This window comes from Cryptomeria japonica, chromosome 1, assembly GCF_030272615.1.
Source record: "Cryptomeria japonica chromosome 1, Sugi_1.0, whole genome shotgun sequence".
In the NCBI taxonomy this organism is placed as follows: domain Eukaryota; kingdom Viridiplantae; phylum Streptophyta; class Pinopsida; order Cupressales; family Cupressaceae; genus Cryptomeria; species Cryptomeria japonica.
This window is the reverse complement of record NC_081405.1, coordinates 218,675,275-218,697,133: the sequence shown is the minus strand read 5'-3', so window position 1 is coordinate 218,697,133 and position 21,859 is coordinate 218,675,275. Positions and strand designations below refer to the sequence as shown.

The following is a 21,859-nucleotide window of genomic DNA, read 5'->3' as shown; positions in this document are numbered from 1 at the left end:
AAATGCCTTAGTTATCGGATGAGGTTCCAACACCGAAATCAGATGTGGAGCCATTCTGTGTATTTGAATCTTCTTTCTTAACCCACATCTTCTTATGCTGCTCTCTGACCTCTTCAACTTTCACTTTGCCTTTTTCATCTGATCTGTTCTACAATTCACAAACTTATTAAATTGATTCTTAAACCACCGGATGCATAAGAATGAAAGTAAAGTGCAGAAACATAAACCAATCAGCCACAAAACCATAACACCATAATTTTTACGTGGAAACCCAAAAAGGGAAAAACCACGGTGAGATTTGAACCAACAATATTATTATACTTTGATCAAGAGTATGATAATATTACAAATTGGGGAACCCACTTGCATTTAGGCATACTACCTAGAGCTCACTGCTCAAATACAAAAGAGGGCTACAACTCGGAGGGCTCACTGCCCTACAAATGATTACAAATGATTACAATAGTGTTTGAACTGAAGAATAGCATCTACTAATGCCAAATAGCAGTTTCGGTTAAGGACAATTTGACTGTCTTCCTCTGTTCTGCTTATCTGCTTTGTTTTGCTGCACAGTCATATACCGGAGCATCAAATCTGGCTCTGATTCTCATTTGCTCATCACATACCAAGATTCGCACATACTACATACATCTACTATATCAAAATGATTATACAAGTCGATCTTATATATCCGCACCACCAAAATAAATCAATTCTCATGTCGGCTTCCAAAAACTGCATAACACACAACATGAAACGTGCAACCAACAAGTCGGCTCAATCCATCCACAAATCCATATGCGGACCTAAACAAGATGATAACAAGCTTCACATATGTTGGCTCAATCTCCTCAAACACGAAACAAATCACCAAAATCAACCCAAAGATTCTGCACCGCACATTACATCAAAATAGTTCTGTTCTACTTGAATTACCGGATACAAACCTTCAATCTCGCTCATGAATCAACACTGGATACTGGGATCACAAAATAAGCTGCCTCGAACCTCGGATCATTTGCCTCTACCACCGTAACCAAAATTACACAACCAAAATCAAGATCTATACTCTGTCGGATACTATATTCCACCTTCTAGACTTATGCCAAATGATAATGCAACTTCTGGTAAATCAAATTTACATGTACTGGACATGATTTTTGAATTGAGTTGCCATCAATGACAACTCCTAAACATTTTTCTTGCAACAATCTTCAACGGAACAGTGTCTCTTGCCAACAATTATGTGGTGCACCTAGGGAACCTAGCGATATGTGCACCACAAGGGGTTAATATTCTTGGGGTCACTTCATGTATTGTATATAACATTGAGCTAGATACTTTATGTGGGTCACACATGGGAAAAGTATTTAATTTAATATTTTGGAAATATATTTAATAGAGTGAAAACTTAGTAACCAATATAAAATGAGGGGTTAATGGCTTTGTAATCTCGTGGTATTGGTCATATGGTTCTATGTAATACCACTTGGTGGTTTTGTGTGAGCTTGATTCTATGAAAGTAAGCACATGGGTAGTTGTCTGAGGTTGGCTAGTTGGAGTTTTAGCTAGGTTGTCATCGTATTGAGTCTTCTTCCGAGGAGTGCACGTGTGAAGCATGACATGGGATGTGTGGTTACATGCTTGGACACATGGAAGATGCAATGGAAGTGTTCATGGAGGTTTTGCAAGTGTATTGTAATGTTTCATTGCTGAACAATACATTGAACATGGATGCTTTTGGAGGTTGGATTTTTCCCTTTAATAGGGTTTTCATGTAAATATTTTTGACTAAATTGATTAATTACAAATGGAGACGAAAGAATCCTTATAAAGAGATTACAAGATGATCTTTCCATAGCAAAAACGATCTAAAATAGAAACACGAAAGACACCTAAATAGAAGTTTACTAAAGCGTTGAACTAACATAAAATAGAAATTACTAACTAAACTTGAATGACCATTAAATATAATAATATTACTCTAATACCCTCCCTTAATGGTCATTCTATGAAACCCTACAAAATACTAGACAAAATCTGCAGATCAATTGGTCATGAAGGCATAGAAAGCTGACTCTTTCTAGTCAGAATGTTCTGTGACACGAGCCTGCTGTTGAAATTAATGTTTGTTTGAGTCCTGTAGTTAGCTTCTTTCTTTTCTCTTGCTAAAATTTCCTTGCAATTGTTTGCAGTTTTCTTATGTAACTATTACTCTCAAGTTTACCTAGCAATGTATTGTTAAGAGCATACACATTTATGCTCTACTATATCATTCTTCTATTCAATTCATCTCAACTAAATCAGTTCTGTATAATCATATACATTGCATGTAATGTCTCTTGTGGAGTTTCTCTAACTTTGCAATTTAATGAGACAATTATGCTTATGATTCTTATGGTCTTGAAGGGTGTCTTATATGAATATGATATGCTCTACTAGACAATAATACAACCTTCCTTATCTGATGCAAATTCTAGTATAATGTTCGAAGAGAAATTGGTTATGAAATCAAATATAAATTCTTATATGTTGGAATTTATATTTGATTTCATAACCAATTTATCTTGGAACATTGTACTAGAATTTGCATCAAATAAGGTGTTAGACACAATGTACCACTGAGAGGGGGGTGAATCAGTGGTTCACAAACTTTTCTCTTTATCTATCCTATGTGTGTATACCGGTTATCAGATCTAACAAAAAGCAGACTTACCGGTTAGATGAGAGACTATCACATATACACTCACACATAAAGGGGACATCTCATAACACCAACATATACAAGGAAAACCCAAGATGGGAAAAACCTCGGTGAGAAATGTTGCTGGAGTCTACTGCTCCAATCCAGCCTCACAGTGAATCTCGGATTACAATATTTAGGGCACCAACCCAAGGAGCACTAACCTCTGATTTAGGGCACCAACCCAAGGAGCTACAACCCCTGCACCGAGCTCCAACTTAGTGATCTACTATGAGTATATTCAAATACAAAAGTAATAGTCTTGTTACAAATGAATTTTGTAACTCTTCTGCAAATCTCTCTACTAGATCTTCTATTCAGTTCACTCTCGGTTCTCTGCTCACCCTCTCACTGCTGCAACCTTATCTCCTGCTGCAACCTTACTCTCTGCTGCACCTACACCGGTTCAGTTTCTTCTTCTTCTTTGCCGGTTCTCTCTCTGTTGGTTCTGCACTCTATCGGTTCTCTCTTTTCTCTGCTACACCGCTGCTCTCCACTGGTACTACACTCTGCCGATTCTATGCTTGCCTTCTTTGCAATCTTCTGCAACTCTTCTTTGCCGGTATGGTCGCCACTGGTTTACTCCTCTGTCAGACTCATGGTTGACTACTGGTTGCCTCACTGTTGCCGGTTGAACCCTTCAACCCGATTCTCTCTCACACTCAATCTCTCCTCTGATACTCGTTGAGCACTTGACTGATTTCTTCTCACATGCAGCAACACTCTCATTCAGCGGCAACCTTCATCGATTTTGGCTTGCATATTTATAAATTGATTTTCCTGCCAAAAGCCAATTCAAATTTCGGGCAGTTCCTCATCGACCTCGAGGCAAACCAAATCCAATCAGATCTCACGAGATCTGATCACCTTGATTGATAAACTGTAACTCATCAATCAATCCCGCCATTGTCGTGCCTTCCAGAACACGCCTTCCTCATTTGGCAGTCTGCATTTAACCTGTTAGTGGATTTCTTGGTCCATCACCAAGAATGGTTTCGCGGTTCCCTTCACCTGCCCTCGATTTGGTCAAATAGTCTGTGCTGGATCTTTGTTGTCCATCTGACCTCGAGCCGCAAACCTTTGCTGCACGTCTCGTGAATCATGCAGTCGACATAAATGTCGACCTATTCGCTAGCTACCTCACTGATCCATACTTCACCGACTCAACATGCCGACATGTGCATGCATGCCACTTCAACTCCACGTGGCCCTTGTGTCAGCATCCATCTTTGCTGGATCATTTGAGTCGGTATGGATGGGATCACCGACTAACTTCATTACCAGGTTCTTCTGCCGGTTCTTTAACCCTGCCGGTTATGCCCTAACCGGTCTACCTTCACCTTGCACTCTGCTTCTCTTCTGGTGGAACACTTAATCGGTCAACACGCTTGCTAACCTACCTTATGCACATCCTCATCAGATGGGGGTCTTCTGCATCTGCACTTTGTTAGCATTACCGGTGGACATACTTACCGGTTAACCATCTTGATGACACCATGTCATCAACCGTCAATTGTTTCCATCTGAGGCATCTGCATGCCGGTTGCACTCTCTAATTGCAGCTGCTCAGCCTTGCCTTCTTCATCATTAGCCCAGACCATATCTCAACCGGTTTGTCCAAGTGACCAACCCATCACTTCTTTACTCTTCCTTTTCTGTCTTGGTGGCACAACATGCCAACTCTTTCTGATCCGGTGCACATCTCTGATTTCATGCACCTGGGGCATCTTTGTGATTCATTGGTAGATCCGGTGTAAGCCTTCAAACACCTGCCTTCTACTCTTCTGTCTCATCTCACAAAACTATGATGCACACTTTGCATAATAGGAGATAAGCTCCACTTACCGGTAGGAGTGGATGCTTGTCATCTACATTCTGCAATGCACCAATGTGGCTTCCCTGTTTGAGCAGCATATCTTCAAATAGGCACATGTGATCCAGTTGGGGCACATTCACTGTCAGTCATCTCTTCAAATGGTGACTGCATCTTTATCCGGTGGGAGTCCTGCTGTTTTGCATCCACACAACGTACCGGTGACCTGTACATACTTCTCCTTTAGTGTTGATGTGATTTTTGATAACATTTTGCCTCTTCATCACAATCAACATCCAAGCATCTTGCTCACCTTGCTTGTACATTGGTCATAAGTTTGCCGGTTGGCAACCATGCATTGTCAACACAACACTTACCAGTTGACATACTCTCCTTACCGGTGATAGCCTATACCGGTAACTTGCAAGACTAGTTGACATCAATGACTGCACATCAACAATGCTCCCATACCGGTTGTCCTATATTGGTAACTTGCAAGACTAGTTGACATCAATGATTGCACATCAACAATGCTCCCATACCGGTTGTCCTATACCGGTTGACATCAATGACAACACAATGCCAACATAAGGAAGGCTGTATTATTGTCTAGTAGAGCATCTCATATTAATATAAGACTTACTAATTGAGCCTTGTCTGAAGTTATTATACATTTCCCTTCAAGACCATAAGAATCATAAGCATAATTGTCTCATTAAATTGCGAAGTTAGAGAAAATCCCACAAGGGACATTACATGCAATATATATATATATATACAAGTTTCTATGATTGCTGTGTTTCACCAATTAGATAATCGATAAAAGAATAATTCTTCTGATCTTCTATTTATAAGATCGCTGTGCCTGAATGATTCCTTTGTAGCATGCAATTGACTAACTATGTTTCTGATAAAAGAATCAGAATTCAGATCTCTAATTGCTCTTCCTATTATCTCTCCTTGTGATCATGCAACTTGGACACCGTCTCTGGTAAGTCTGCTCTTGTTTCACACGTCTTTCACCTCACAATGGGCGGATAGATACCCTCTCTTAGTTGGCTGTCCAAGGCTCTTCTGAGTGCTTCTAATATGAAATAAGAATACAAAACAAACTCTGATGCCTCTTTGGTGCAACACGAACCTCCTCTAATAGCCTTTTAGAATGGGCATGATGTGAGGAGTTGTATCTCTTCCATCATGTCTCTTTAAAATAACTTGACCAACCACACACCTAATCGGTCTTATCTTTTGTTTATGGACAATATCTTAACTATTCTCTTCTTTGCAGCGATAGCCTTATTTCTAACTGATTAATACATGGAATGTCCCAGGATTGGGATGCCTGTGGATGTTGCTATTTTCTTTGATTGATTTGCTTCAGAGATCCGATGGGTTTATTACATTGCACTTGCTTTCAGCGTAGAGTTTGTAAACAGTATTGCTGTTATATATTGGGAATGGAAAGAGTTCTGTCTTCATTTTTGCTTTGGTTGATGTGTATTTGCTAAGGTGATCTGGTCTGTGTTGACCTTTCTGAATCTTCAACAACAATCTATTTCTTTCTAAAACTCTATTTTTACATAAAGAAGACATGGCATGGATTCTTTTTATTTGTCCAAGCAATGCGATTTTTGATGACAAGTTTAGGAGTTGAGCCTTTTCATGCTTTAAAAAGTTGTTTTATCTGCATTCAGTGTTTGAAAATTTTAGATGTAAGACATTTTGCAATATTTTTGTTTGTTATGCTGCTTGGGTTTTTTATCTACTAAGCATCATGCGGTTTACAACTTTACAATAATTTTTTATAAGTCTGCCTATGACCCACCTATTAATCACAACCAAATTGGTTAAACAATGAAATTTTAGGATAAGTTTGCTCTGTTTTAGCCAGGGAATGCTGTGTGTCTGGATTTGACAGTTTAGTCAGCTGTGGTATCTCTAATGTGTTTTGTATTTCTGAGGGCGCTTTTAGGGTTTAATGAAATTTCATCAATCGATGCTGAAAAATGCCTGTGTGCTTCCCGTTGAAGTTACGATTTGCGGTTTTTCATATACTTCACTTATTATGGATTATTTGTGAGTGATTTGTTGTTTTTGGATCTGATTCTTGAACATTTCAGCATGTGATCCAACTGGTGCTGAGACCTTGAGGAGAACACTGACAGAAGCAGATGCGTATGTTTCTAAGGTTATCTTAGAACCTTTTCATGACCAAGATCACAGTATGATATTTTTTTTCCCAATTTAAATTGGGTAACATATTTACTGACATAAAGTTTAAACAAATAATTTTGTTTTACGTAAATGCATTTTATGAAATTTCATGTTTATTTATGTTGAAAGAAAAGCAGCTTACTAAGGTTCAATAAGAGGAAAACTATATGTAGCTTGCAGCTAAGTATGACATTAATTTTGTATTCTTCGTGCACTATCATTTCTTATTTTATTAGAATCTCCATGAGTGTTACTACACAGATTATTTAATGAACATCCCGTCTATTTCTATGTCAAGCATAATATCATGCGATGCAGTGCTTAAGAGTGAATTCAAAAAGTATATAAATACATATGAGAACATCAAAGGGCACAAGCATGATCAAAGAAGTGATTAGTCCAAAAAACCAATGTCTAGCATCTTATAGTTTTTGAGAACAAACCTGGGTAATGGCTTCATAAGTTAAGAATGCATAATGCATTGTTATTGAGATTTTGAGTGGTTGTAATACCATCAATTAGGTCATATTAGTATTATCAGGTTATATGAGTCAATTTCAAAGTGTAAATATGTTATCAAAGTATTATAAGCTTCCCTATGATACTTAGGGTTGGGGACATGTTTAAATGGAACATAGAATATTTTAAGCAAAGTTGAAAAACTCTTACTTGGCAATAACTCTTTTGGCCCAAAATTTTTGAAAAATCGGGTCTTGACAAAAAATCGGCAAATTTACCGAACATTTGAAAATATATAATTTTTTAAAATATTCTTAAAAAAGCACACATATACACTAAATTTATAGAAGATAATAACATATTACTGTTTTCCATCTAAGTTACCGATTCAGGTATGGGTATGGGTATGGATACGGGATTGCGGATTCGGCAATTTTTTTTTTCCTTGGGTATGGGTATGGATATGAGATCGTGGATTCGGCAATTTTTTTTTTCCTTGGGTATGGGTACAGGGACATCCGTACACACACACACACACATATATATATGTTCAAACATCAAAATTATAAAATATAATTATATAAACTGTCACTACCATTATTGATTATTACAATGATACAATCCATACAAATATACAATGTAACTTTCCCATACTTAAATGATAAATGACAAATCCATAATTGCCAATAAATATTCAGATATCGTAAATGCAATATCATATTCATAATTTGCAAAAAAGATAATATTCGAGTTTCAAAATGTCATGACACAATGAAAATTCAAATTACAAGCCATCTATGGGATTTAATCTCCATATTCATCTTCATTTGAAGCATCCAACCCAAGCCCAAGGTCGTTTATTGGTTCAAATTCAACATCAATTGAACCAGTATCGATTGGAATGCCACTCCCACTAGCTGTCTCTCTCAAGTTCCATAGCTGCCTCGTCTATAGAGACTTGGGCAAGTTGTGCAATTGTAGCATCTAAATCAGCACACTCAGGGGCTAGATCCCAATTCCTTGTTGCACCCGCATTATATTCAGGTTTCTTATGTGACAACAAACGAAGGTTGGAGTGTATGTAGACCAAATCCTCAACTTTCTTTGCACCCAAACAATTACGTTTGATTGAGTGGATGAAGTATGTACTCCAATTCCATATAGTTAAAGAAGAGCTTGGAACCTGTTAAAAGTTAAAACATAATTAGAAATTTATAAATTATAAAATAAAAATATGATAGCATCAAATGGAATTGGAAGACTAGAAAAATAAAAAACAAAAAGATACACACTTGGGAGAGAAGTTTAATTACAAGAGGTTGCAAGTAAACGGAGCCTTGACCATGTACATACCACCACTCATCAACATCTATTCCATATCTAGCATGACGAGCTACAAAATTATTTTTTTGTTGGCCAAACTCCCTCAAGACAACATTTCTTGTCGCCTTATCTTGATATATCTTTTTAAAGGTAGCCCTATAGCTAGAAGCAAACTTTGCATCTCTATATGGTGGCACCCTCCTTGGTGTTGCAATCATCTCTACACTATAAAATTTTGGCGTCAAAGCAAATGCTAAGAGATGTAAGGGGGTGATCATCTTGTTTCAACGGTCAACAACAATTTTCTGCACAACTTTGAAAAATGTTTCCATTCGGTCATTTACTTTTCTTCGTATCACTTCTCTTATTTTCTCCACCATACAATCCATGGCATCATAAATTTCACCCAAACATGGGGGATTAGTATCAACATACCTAATCATGCTCATGATGGGCTCAGTGAAATTCAAAACATATTCCACATTATCCCACCATTTCTCATCAAGGATCAATGCTCTTACTTTTAGAGCTCTTTTTGTGTGGGACTACTTCCATACACTCCACAATCCGTTGATGACCATAGAACTCAAGGCCTCTCACACCTTCACAAGTCGTCTTAAGACGAGCGTGTGAGATGCAAATCGTGTTTTAGCAACCTAACATGACATAAAAAAAATACACATCATATATCAACTATAAAAAATAAAAAAATAAAATTTAAATTATTAATTACCTTCAACAACTCCAACTTGGAGAAGGTCCTAAAAATGGCTTGTGACATATGACGATAGTCACAAACATTTGAATCTCCTTGCTCTCCGGGTACAGTTTTTTCACCCAATCAATTTGTGTGTCAATCTTTTAGATGATTAAATTGAGTGAATGGACTGCACATGGTGTCCAAAAGATGTGACCGTATATAGCCTCCACTATAGTCCCAGCTGCCCTACAATTTTTAGCATTGTCTGTTAGGACTTGGACAACATTTTCAGGCCTCACCATGTCAATGCATTCTATGAGGATATTGGCAATGAAACTTGCATCTTTCACTTGCATTGCACAATCCGCCGCTTTCAAAAACATTGCCCCTTTAGGGCACACTGCAATAACATTGATCAATGGCCTATTTTTACAATCTTTCCATCCATTAGAAACGATGGACACACTTGTTTCCGGCCATGTATCTTTGATGACTTTCAACTGTGACTCTACAGATGCTTTCTCCTTTGCCAATAAGGTGGTTTGCACCTTTTCATACCTTGGACAAACATAATCAGAAGGTGTATTGCAAAGGGTATGCACCATGTCTCAAAAATACGGTGATCTAACAAGGTTGAAAGGAAGCCCATTGCCATAAATGCAACCCACAATGCTTTGATCTGCAATCTCTCATTCCATTTTTGAAGGCAATATCCATTGGGCCTCTTTTCCGTGAAACCTCAACATTCTCTAGTGCAACAACTGGTGGTATTGGCATGAAAGGATGTGGGCCAGCCGGTCTTGTGGAGCCAGTACTACTAGAAGGACTCTTTGAGCTTGATTGAGCAAGAGGATGATCAGTCTTTGCTTTGCCAATTCTCCTATTAGCTTCCTCTTGTTCTCTAATATTTCCAAAACTAGAGCTTTTGGCAGCCCACTGCCATTTGATCCCTTACAAAATTTTATTCCACGTTTGGGGATGAAGCAAAACTCCCACCACCAGACATTTGCTTGATCATTGTTGTGTAATGCCAAAGTGGTGAATCTGGATCAATTTTAAAGGGATTATTTTGAGTTCGGACCTGAGCAGTTGAACTAGAGCTTGCATTTGCACTTCTAGTTCCAGCCATTATGTATGATTATATGAATAATGCACCTAAAATAAAAAGAGAAAACATAGCATTATTGAAAAAAACTGAAAAAAAATTGGCATTATAACCCCATGCTATGCATATAAAGTGTAAAAAAATATACAAGACTTTTTTTTTTTTAAAGAACTTGAAAAAAACTTGAAAAAACTTCAGATTCACTCACCTTTGATGGCTAAATCTTCCTTCTCCAATGATTCCTACGCCTTTGATGCGTGTCTCACACCTCCGTAGCCTTCACCTTCGAAGAAAAATGCAAAAACTTCAAAACCTGGCTGTAGAGAAAAAAACTTGAAAGATGCAAGAAAAAATGAGTTGAATGATTGTTTAGATGCATGAAATGCATCATAAGGGGCGAAATTAGGGTTTATTGGAAAAAAAAAATATTAAAAAAAGTGTTCTTTTATTAAGTTTTGCCACTTTATGACCCGTGGGCCTCGTTTTTGGGAACCCATGGGTCTTGGTCCGCTCGGGTCCTCCGTTAAGGTCGAACCAGGGCCCGAAGAGAATCCCGACCCGATTCCAAGCCTGCCCAGGAGAATCCAGTAACTCAGTTAAAAAGGAGTATTATATCTGATGTTAAATGAGGAGAGTGGAGTGTGGAATCACTAAATAAGAAATATTATTCAAACCCAATAAAGTAGTTGTGAGTAAATTTGTATCACAGAGATATATTATCTGTTAAAGATATGTTGAGAGTTATCTGTAAAAAGAAGAATATGTTTCAGTGATGTAATCCATTGAATTTGTGTAAACGTGTGTGAGGGAGTCTGAGAAGAACTCGAAAAAGTAGAGTGTAACCTAAATTGAGAAAGAGAATCATTGGAGTATGAAACAGCAATAAAGTTTCTCTGCAAATCTGGATTGAACAGCAGTACAGTATCTCTGCAAATTTGGATCGAACAACAGTAAAATTGTGTGAAGAAGTTTTGATTAATGATAATCCTTTGTAAGCATTGGTGATTGGGATTCAAATACGATACAGTCTTAAGGAGGAAAGAAGGAAAGGTTATTTTTGGAGATCAGAAAAGCGGGTATAACAGTGAGTAAATTGATTTTGTTATTTCTCTGCAAGCAGTGCACTGACTTTGTTCCCTCAATTCTGTTCTAAGATTGTAGACAAGTTTTGTTTCAGAATTTGGTGATAACACAGATGTTTTTCATATTTATGTGGATCATTCTCTCAGTTTGTAATTCAGTTATACAGAGAGATTGTTGTAGTGCGTTTTGATGCATCTGAATTCTATTAAAATGTAAATGCTTGTCTACTCTTTTTGTAAGGGGAAATCTTAAAACTTGTAATCAATTGTAGTTATCGATTGTAATATTCTCAGAGTTGGTGCTTTCAGAATTTTGAAATTGGTGTTCAGATCATTGACTTGTGGTTTTGGAAGAGTTGGTGCTCTTTAGAGGAATTTGGCGATTCCTTGAGGTTGGTGCCCTAAAAAGCTTTTTAATCATTTTAACGGTGAGGCTGGATTAGGACAGTAGATCCTAGCAGCATTTCTCGCCGTGGTTTTCTCATCTTGGGTTTTCACGTAAAATCTTGTGCATTGTTTTATTGTGTGGCTGCATCTCTCTTTATTGTCAGTTTCAATCTCTTTCAGTTTAGAATGCAATAAAATTGGTTATCAGTTGTTCCCTAGTAGAGTTGCCAAAGTTTTTGTGTTTTAATTCATACCTTTCAATGCAGCACAAAACGAAATATATGTGTGGCAAAACTGCTTTTCAAATTAGAATGGAGGCTTGAAATTCTCTGCTCCCACCACATTGACCTGAGGTGGATAACAAAGAGTCAAGACATTTGCAGGATTGTGAGAACAACCTTAAGATCCATCTTCAAGCAGCTCCCTATAAGAGTAGCTCCTCCTGCACTTGCCTAGGTCATTAGAGCCAAACAAGCCCACTGAGCTGCACCAACTTAGAGGAATACTAAGTGTGGGAAGGGGCCCTACTAATGTAGGGGAGTTTATGATTGGCCCAAGGAATTTTGAGGTGTGGGTTAAAGACAACCTTGCAGATACTAATTAAAGGACTTGCTTCTTTGCGGAGGTAGAAGGCAAGAATGTTCTTGTATTGTATGACAGAGGTTATGGTGGGAGCAGGGTTTGGTACAGCTGTGATGGTGGGGACAGGAGTTGTGGCTTTTAGATATGGTGGCTGTTGCTGCTGCTACTGCTGATGTGGTGGTCCTATGATTGAGATTGGTGGGCCCATCATGATGGGGCCTGCCCATCTTCCCCTGCCATTCTAATGTAGTTTATTTTCAAGGATTGGATCTTTTTTGTTCATATGGGTTTGTCAACCTGGGTCAGGTAACTCACATAGTTGGTCAATCTTGTTAATCATATCAGCCATGCATTTTTGTGATGCAAATTGATTGTTATGTTAAATTGTAGGTAATATTATTTGTTATGCTTTTGGCCTTTGGCTACATGTCATGGCTGTGGCCCATAGGGATGCTTATTTTAACTTGTAAGCTTCATGCTCTTTCTGTTTTATAGTGACAGTCCTCAATAAAACTTCTCATTTACTGGTCAACAGAAATAATTCTTTAAAGATTCAGGTTTATGTACAAATTAGTTTCTGTTAAAAAGTGTGGACAAGAGCTGCAGTAGTGTTTTTAGTGGAAATTTGTTTGCAGTTTGAAACTTTTGCTCTACGCTACTTGCCCTGTCTCTCTTGTGTTAAAAATTTAAAAGGTTTGAATAAAAACCTAAATTGTAGATGCTATGGTAGACATGGCATTTGGTTTGGATTTGTAATTTGGCTCCCTGATTCATGCATTGAAAAGGGTTTAGCCCCAGACTCCAGGTTCTCCCATGGCTACCTCAGTGTGTTGGCCTGTAGGATAGAATCCCTTGCTTGCGACATGGAATTTTGTTACAGCCCAAGCAGCAGAAATCCTTGGCGACTTTGCAGATTTGTCACAGCCAATTGTTTTTGAGGAGGTGCCTTAGAGAATGGAAAAAGTTCATGTTCGCACTGTGATTCAAAGCCATCTTTTGAAAAGCAACAACTCTTGCTGTTTCTTTTCATCTGCCTACATTTTACCACTGTCAGATGATCATGCATATTTCTCGTCCTACCACCCAGATGTATGTAAATGAAAGTGAAAATACTAGGCAACTCATCTACTATTTGATCTGTAAGGGTGATGACAGATGTAAGATATTTTTGGACATGTTTCATTTTTGAAAATTTTGATTATGCATACACTTTATTTGGAGACACTAATATTAAATTAAGTGAGTGTTGGGTGTAGTTAGTTATATTGTGCTGCTATAAATAAAATTGTTTTCTAGCACCTTGTAGAATTTACTATCTATTTCTTTTTTAAAGTAGTCAATAAAGTTAACACTTCAATTATTGAGCTTTGAGATTAGTTTTTTTCTCTAGATTTAGAAATGGAAAAAAATCAAGGGGAGAATTTCTATGCTAGTCTCGTTGGCTATTTTCTTGGAAATCAGTTGAAATGCATAGCTCCCATATATCACATATGCTCTGGTACCACTTCTTATAAGTTATATCCTCTGGTTCATTGGCACACAATTAATAACTCAAAACACAATTCAGATGAAATTGTGGTCCTCAATTGTGTAGATGATCCATAATTTTGTCAAATAGTTTGTTGAAAATAAGAATAGCAGAAATTCTACTCTTTCTCTGATTAGATTGATCTTAAACTGTCCTAGAAGTGAGTTTTGATTGTGCATAGTTGCAAATGACAATAAACGATATCCAAATGAAAACACACAGATAACCCTTAAGCTTTTACCCTGGAAACCTCCAAATGGAGCAAAAACCATTTGGTAGCAGCCAAACAGCTCTTCTACCTGAATATATTAGTTGGAAGTAAGATAAAAGAGTTAAATACAGAAATATGAATAAGGTTGTTGTATGCTTCTTGTCTAGCTCAAACTGTAAAATAATTGAGTTCTCCTTGTGCAAATTACTTACAATCTGATGCTTCAACCTCTGAACCTCATCAATGTCACCAATGCCCTTAAAAAGAATGTTGGGAGGCTCCTTAAATGGTCTTGAACGCCAAAAGACTTGACCCTTTGTTTCCTATGATTGTTCCCCGTGTCATGGTGAAATCATCACTTTTCAGCAGGTTGAAACCATGTAGTTTCAAGACTGCCATTTATGAAGATGAAACTGCCGCGGTGGTTTGGAAACTGTCACGTGTTTAAAACTGGCAGTCTTGATTGTGGCAAAAGAATAAGTACTTGTACATTTTAAAATATCTGAAAAATTTTCAATTATTGTTCTAGACAACTTCTGGGATCCTTATGGATCAGTAACAGAGGAAGCAATATTAAACACGTATCATTCTACACATAAAATAGAAACTAAGGATTGCAAAGTAGAATGAGCTTATATTCAAATTTGGAAGGTCTGCCTACGATCTAGATAATTTTATTTGCTATTGCATACTCCTCAACCAGATTTTTCAATTCCCACTCAAGCTGATTGCAATTTGAAGGCATGAATAAATAATTCTTGAGCACATGGATTAGAAATCAATATAACAGGCTTACCAGCTGGAAAATATGTGAGGACATGGATCAATAATTATAGCCTCACTTTTATAAATTATTTAAAATTAATATGTTTCCCGTCTTTCTTTGCTATCTCAGATCTATCACTTACGTAGAATTATTCCATGTATGATATGCTAACATGTGTGTGTAGGTTTATGTCTATATATGACTCGTATAATTTAACACTAAACTGTTTTGGATGAATTTTTGCTTCTAATTTGTATGATAGTACATTCAGTCTTTTCATGCTACCTGCATAACTTTCAATTTATTTTCCTGTAGATTATTACATTTGGTATTTCATAAAATTTTATTAGTCGGAACTGCTGACAAACGATCTGCCCATTCTTCTATTATGATCTTAGTTGTTCAGTATTACTAGTGTTTTCTTCAATTTATTTTTTGTATGTCCAATCATATAATAATGAATCTCTTAAAATTTGCACTATATTTCTTTGTTTGTAACATTTTAATTACAAGCTCATTTGATTGACTGTTACTTTCCTGAATGTTTATGCTGTCATGCAGAACCAGGTTCTGCACAAAATCCCACTTGCATTGAATGCGTTAAAGGATCATATTGAAAATATAAGAGCAGCAGTTATGATTTGTTATCCTATGGGTCTGCCAAGTTGTGATCCAGTACAACAACTTCTGGATGGCACCTTCGGAGGTAAGAATTGATTGAGAATTTCCATGTTTGCCATCAGAAACAAGGATATAAATGGAACCTTTTGTCAAATCGTTTGTGGTTTGGTCTTCACTAGAAATAACAATAGAAGTAACCTTCATTATTTTGTGTCAATGTCCTTTGGGTTTATTAGCTTGAAAGGCTTTGTGATAATTCAGCTATAAAATTATAGGTGACAACACTAAATTTGTCTTTTAAGCTGCAGAGGGAATGAATGCTTGATTGGAGGTTAGAGAAATAAGCGAGACCTGATTCTGACTTCCAAGAAATTTATTTATCACAAGTATCATACTAGATTTTAGTTAAAACAAATGGACTAACAGAAATACCAAACTATCACCCTACAAAATGGGGAAAAATTCATTGGCAAATCTTGGGTTCTCAACCTACAAGGAAGGGAATTTCAGATAAAAATCTTGGAAGTGCAAAAATAGTGTAGTCAGTGTCTTTATTATAGGAAACAATAGTGTATTGCTTTTTGGCTGTATGAGATTTTTGGTGTGGTCTCATCAGTGGCTTTATTCTAGGAAAATATAGTGCATTACCTTTTGGAAGTATGAGGTTCTCGGAATCCCCCATAAAAGTGCCATCATGTTTGTGAAGTCCATGTATTAGTTATGGTGTCACTTATCCTCTTGAGTCTCTCTTACTAAATTCTAATTCAAAGTTAGATGAGATGGAAAAGTATTTGAATTTTGGACCAAACACAGATAAGGAGATGGGGATATGACAAATCGGAAGGACCATATAGATATGTGTGTGTGTGTATACAATGTACATACATATGTGTGTATATATATATATATATATATATGAATGATATATGCATATGTATATATAGATATATGTATGAATAATTCCCATATCCATATATAGTTGCATCATTTCATTTTAATATGTATATGTATGTTATTAAAATGAAATGATAATAAATATTGAAAACCAGAATGAGAAATATGATAGAATTGATATACACTTATTGGAGATATTATTGCAAAAACAAATAAAAGATATTACAAATTGATAATTTTGAAGTGGGCAAATCTATTTCAATTACTTAAAAAGATTAAAAAAACATATATTTAGCTTTTCAGAATATATGTCAATGTATTATATGGAAGGGAGCCCTACTCTGAATAAGGCCAACTACACAACTAAATCACTTGGGGCGTGGTGGGAGCCCACTCTATGACCAAAGGGAGGTTAGCTCACGTATCCATTGGATTCCTAACAATACCATTAGTGCACATAATCATATTGAAGGTCTAGTTCTTTTAAGTCCTTGGTGTCTTGAGCAATTTTAGAGCTAGACGAATGTCCTTCAAGTGTGCCAGATAGACTCCTCTTTTAAATGTGTCCCTGTTGTCACTGATCTCCAATGCTACCTTAGATTGGTCTAATTTTGAGCTCCTTAGCCATCGAAGTCTGGTAGCTTTGGGTCAACATTCCAACAGGTTGTCCTCAACCAATAGCCTGGAGGAGTCCGAGATGAGATATATGATGTATAATGCCCTTTAGGCCAAAATAGTTTGGAGGAACTATTGAAATGCCTTTAATTGTTTCAAAAATTGTTTCTGGGAGTGCCATGTTTTTTTAAAATATGTTACTCAGGCTTTGTTTGGTTTACTTGATTTAAAATTTAATTTATTAGTTCATGATTGCAAAACAAGTAGGAAGAGGCAGGCTTTTGCTAGAAAACATAGTAATAGGAATGGTGATGTCAGGTTCGAAGATCTTCCAGAATTGATTTCGAGGTTGTTTCTATCAAGATTACCATTGATCCAAGTCATTACAAATTTGGTTCTCAAATTTTATAGAAAGGCATTTATGCTTCTGTCGGACAGAAAATGTTTCTACCAGCATTTCAGTTGATCTGAGTCTTCTTAAATTGTATCAGTTATTGATGCTTCCAAGGACCAAGATGTTACAAAGGTGACCCTGTTTCCAAGATGTTTTAAAAAACTCTGAAAACATGAACTTCCAACTCTAATTGGTGTTTCTCACAACTTGGTTCTAATTTGGAGGCATTTTATATCTTGCAACTTTATATCTGTGAATTGGAATGCAGTCACATAATGTTTTTCTACTTTAATATGCTTTTGCCTCCAAACAGATGATGGATTTAAATAATATGATCTTCTGAGGTTGTATTCAGGTAATGCAATATTGGTTATCTATTCATTTTTATGCAACTCTTATTTACATGTCTTTGCTCTTTCTCTTGTTGATGTTATATTGATGGTGTTATGTTGCAGGTTGCTTCTATTTGGTGTATTCCTATTCCTGTATCTTTTTGTGCACTGAAAGTGTTGGATTTTTGTCCAGTCTTTTCCAGGATTTCTGTCCTTTATTTTTGGTATTTTTGTGTCCAATTTTTTCATTTATTGAATTGCTTTTCCAAATTGGCTTGTTTTGTAGAAGGCCTTGTTGTGTTGAATCTTTGATTCTGAACAACACAACTGTGAATGTCTTTTGGTGGTAGGTTTTCTCCTGCAAGGGTTTCCTATGTAAATTTTTGTGTCTTGTATAATCTTCTGTATGCATGTTGCTCCATTTACTTCTGCGGATAGTGTCAGATAGATTTTGTAAATATTATTAATTCTTTTTAGTGCACATAATTCTAAGTTTTATTAATCCCAGTCAATCAGTCATCTGCAGTAGGGGTGCAAATCCAGAATGCCTATGAGGGACGGGGCTCCTGTTCCTACCATTGATGTCATCAAGAGTTGCCTTCTCACTTTACATGCATGTCCAACTGTAAGAATTTCGCAAGATATGTATGTTATTGACTTACTACCATTCTTTGCAATCTACTTATCGAGGGATGTTATTGTAAAGATGGTTGGTTATGCGTTCATAGATTGGTTACTGAACCAGGTTTGCAATGGTGTGAGGGTTGGATTGATAGCAAGGTGATTACTTTTCATCATGGAAAGCCTCTGCTTCCATCTTGAAGATCATTGATGATCTTGATGTCGTGGCTATTGCACAAAATAGCTTGGATGATTATGAGACTGGCTGGGTGGGAGACTATGAACATTTTGATTGGTAGTTTAAACGTTATGGTCTGCTTGACAACTTAGGTCTTGGAAACTATTGTGCCAATGAAGAAGGTGTTATTTTAAACCCTAGGTATGTTAACCAGATTTATATAATTGATTATGCCCTAGGTTGTATTCAGATTTGCAGTATTTTAGTAAACCAACATAGATTAAATTGTGCCCTAGATTGTAATCAGATTTGCAGTATTTTAGGAAACCAACATAGATTAAATTGTGCCCTAGATTGTAATCAGATTTGCAGTATTTAATAAGCCAACATAAATCAGAAATAGAACAGAAGACAAACAAGCATACCCTGGGAAAACCTCCAAGGAGGAAAAACCCAGCATGAAAGACCCACAGGTCAGATTATATATTCTCCTCTAAATATAAGTACAATACTTAGCTTGAATCTGATCTTCACATATCAGATCTGTCCTTGTATGCTTCAATGACTTGCATCAAGATCTACTATGTCCCCTTGGACAATTTCGCACCAAGCTGAATAAGTTCGCACTCTTCCTTAAGTTCGCACAGCAGAGCTAAATCGCCTTTTGATGTAATTGAACTTGATGATGATTGACTTGCAAATTGTCATTTACTTATATGCATCTTTTATTCTTTGTAAGTCGGCCTCCTTGGTTTTTGGCGCTAATGTTTAAATGGCGTGTATTTAGCGTGGCATTGTGAATTAGGATAGGGTCACGTTATTTTAGGATAGGACCCGGTCCTAAAGGGGGTTCGGATGTTGCCTTAAGGCAATCCGAACCCCTATACCCCTAGTTACAATCAACAGAAGGAGCTAGTTTGCTTCCTACACTCTTAAAGGTGGAAAAGCAATGAGACAATGTCTTTTAGATGCATTTTGACAGTGTAAGTATAGAGTTGGAGTAGGTGCCACTATAGTATTTGTTTACCTCTTTGGAAGCAAGTCTTCCCACTCTTTTGTGCTTCAATTCCATTGCACCAACAAAGTTGAATATAGAGCACTTTTTAAAGATTGCAAATAGCTGAGGAATGAGGAATATACAATTGTCTACCTTTGGAGACATTGAACTTGTTGCATAGAGCTATATATGGCTATTAGAGTTTCACCTTGGAAGAAGACTGAATAATTTGTATATTTTGCTAGGTGAGGAGCTATTTGATCTAGAGACAGCTCAACTATGGTGGGCTGGTAAAGAGTTGATGCGTGACAAGAAGTTGTCTGATCGTGTTGGAAAGAATGAGAAAACAAAGGTATATGATCTGCTTGATATTGGTAACTCTTTGAAAGAGTATCCTTGATAACATTTTGCATGGGTAATCAATGTTATGGAAATTCCTGGTTTTATTACAGATCATTGCCAAGCTACAAGCAAGAGGTCATGGTCCTCCTACCCGTGAACCAGTAAGTTACAAGTTCTTTGGGAACTTCATGCCACTTAGTTTGTTCTTTTTGGGATTCCAAATCAAAATTTGAACATTTCGATGCTTTTGGAATTGTCAATTTGATTCTACCCATGACTGATATTTGGCAATTTGCATGAATATAAGTAATTTGGTTAATATTCAATATATTCTAGCAGAAGTTGCTTACATCTTAATTTGTTTCTCCACCAGCCAGTGGATGCTGAAATTTTGAAAGCAATGATGACTAGGCACAAAAAAGAAGAGGAGGCATGAGAATTTGCAAACAGAATAATTTTTTATGGGTTTTGATGTTATTGCTTCAGATGTACGGTTTAGAAATTTTATTTTATTTCAAGATATTACTGAAGAATAGCCTCTTTATGTTCATACTCATTTATTTTTGTGAAATACAATCTTTCACTGTTCCAAGTAATTGATAATGGCTTTTTTTTGCTAATAGAAGCTGGAAGATGAGAAGGATGATTTGCACCCAAACCCCTCATGGACAAACCCCAAATCCATGAAGGCTCAATTTTAAGGCTTGTCTGAAACTAGAATAGTGTATGAATTGGTTAAACATCATGATTGATCCTCCATTTCATTATAAATATACATTCGTACAAGTTGCAACTCTGACATCTTATAGCTACAGTTCATGGATAAAACTTCAAGAAGGTTTAAAAATCCCACATATTTCTGAAAATAGTATATTGTTTGAATTAGTTATACTTCATGATTGATCCTCAACATTTCTTTGGGGTGCTGGGACAATTTTCACATGGTTTTTTGTTGTTTCAAGACATCCATTTTTCTTTTACATATCTTTGGTATTTAATTTATTCTTCCCTATGTGTTAGTTGTATATAATGGCGAGCAAGGAACACATTGTATCATATGCATGGTTATTTTCTCACAATATATGTTGTGGATTAGAAAGTAGATTGTGGTAGGTTCATATCTCTTGTAAGAGATTTAATACAATTTGTAATTATTATGAGCAAGAATTAACCTCTCTTAGGACATAATTGTATATGTCTTGTTACCTTGAGAGGCATATTACACTCACATATAGATGTCAAAAAGATCGTTAATAAAAATGAAAAACTAAGTGTCAATGAAATTAAACTAGTATACATATCTTTAGAGGAATATATGTAAAGTATGCCAAAAGATATCATATTTGTTCATTATTTCATTGAAAAATTCATTGTATTATTATATTGTAATTAATATTAAATTTTTATTATATTATGATATTATAATTAATATTAATTATTATTAGAATACGTTTATATGTTTATTTTTTTAATCGGTAGATGTTGTATTTGTATCAATATCAGAAAGCAATACAAAAAATATGATGTATTAACAGAGTTTGATCATCTCCCTTCGAGTTTAGCAAACTTCAAAAAACTATATCCAATCCCTTTCCACTGGACATCTGTTTATAATCACCCCAGAAATTTACATTTGAACATATACATAAATATATATCATGTATATACAACCATCTTGCCAAAAACGATATAACAAAAAGCCACTTGCATGTTATCAACTATTACTCTGCTAGCACAATCGCCTTGCCTTTCTCGCAAGACGTCTCCCTTGTTTGTTCGCTGTTCTAGGCGGCTCATCTTCCACACGCGGCTCAGGAGGAAAGCCAATCCAAAGGGATCAACCTGTCTTCTTCTTTGCACCCTTCAGTCTGCCTTGTTTTTGTCGCGAGGAGGCACTATATGCAAAAGGGGATCGTTGATCATAAGGGCCCCATTTCTCTATCTCCCACTTG

The 21,859-nt window shown here is 36.4% G+C and overlaps 1 protein-coding gene across 2 annotated transcripts in view; it reads left to right on the top strand.

Annotated features, from left to right (window-relative positions):
* LOC131042911 (uncharacterized) overlaps positions 1 to 20,891 on the top strand; it is a 33,681-nt gene extending 12,790 nt beyond the window's left edge. The window contains exons 2-7 of one of the 2 annotated variants that reach the window (XR_009105334.2): positions 6,677 to 6,744; positions 15,475 to 15,619; positions 19,811 to 19,917; positions 20,018 to 20,068; positions 20,281 to 20,395; positions 20,531 to 20,891. Coding sequence is in view for 1 of the 2 variants with exons in the window: in XM_057976244.2 (XP_057832227.2) it covers positions 6,677 to 6,744; positions 15,475 to 15,619; positions 19,811 to 19,917; positions 20,018 to 20,068; positions 20,281 to 20,343 (434 nt within the window). In the remaining variant the exon portion in view is untranslated. Of the gene's footprint in view, positions 1 to 6,676; positions 6,745 to 15,474; positions 15,620 to 19,810; positions 19,918 to 20,017; positions 20,069 to 20,280; positions 20,504 to 20,530 lie in introns of those variants that run through there. The other variant, XM_057976244.2, reaches the window with a different exon arrangement.
* Positions 20,892 to 21,859: the final 968 nt, after the last annotated feature.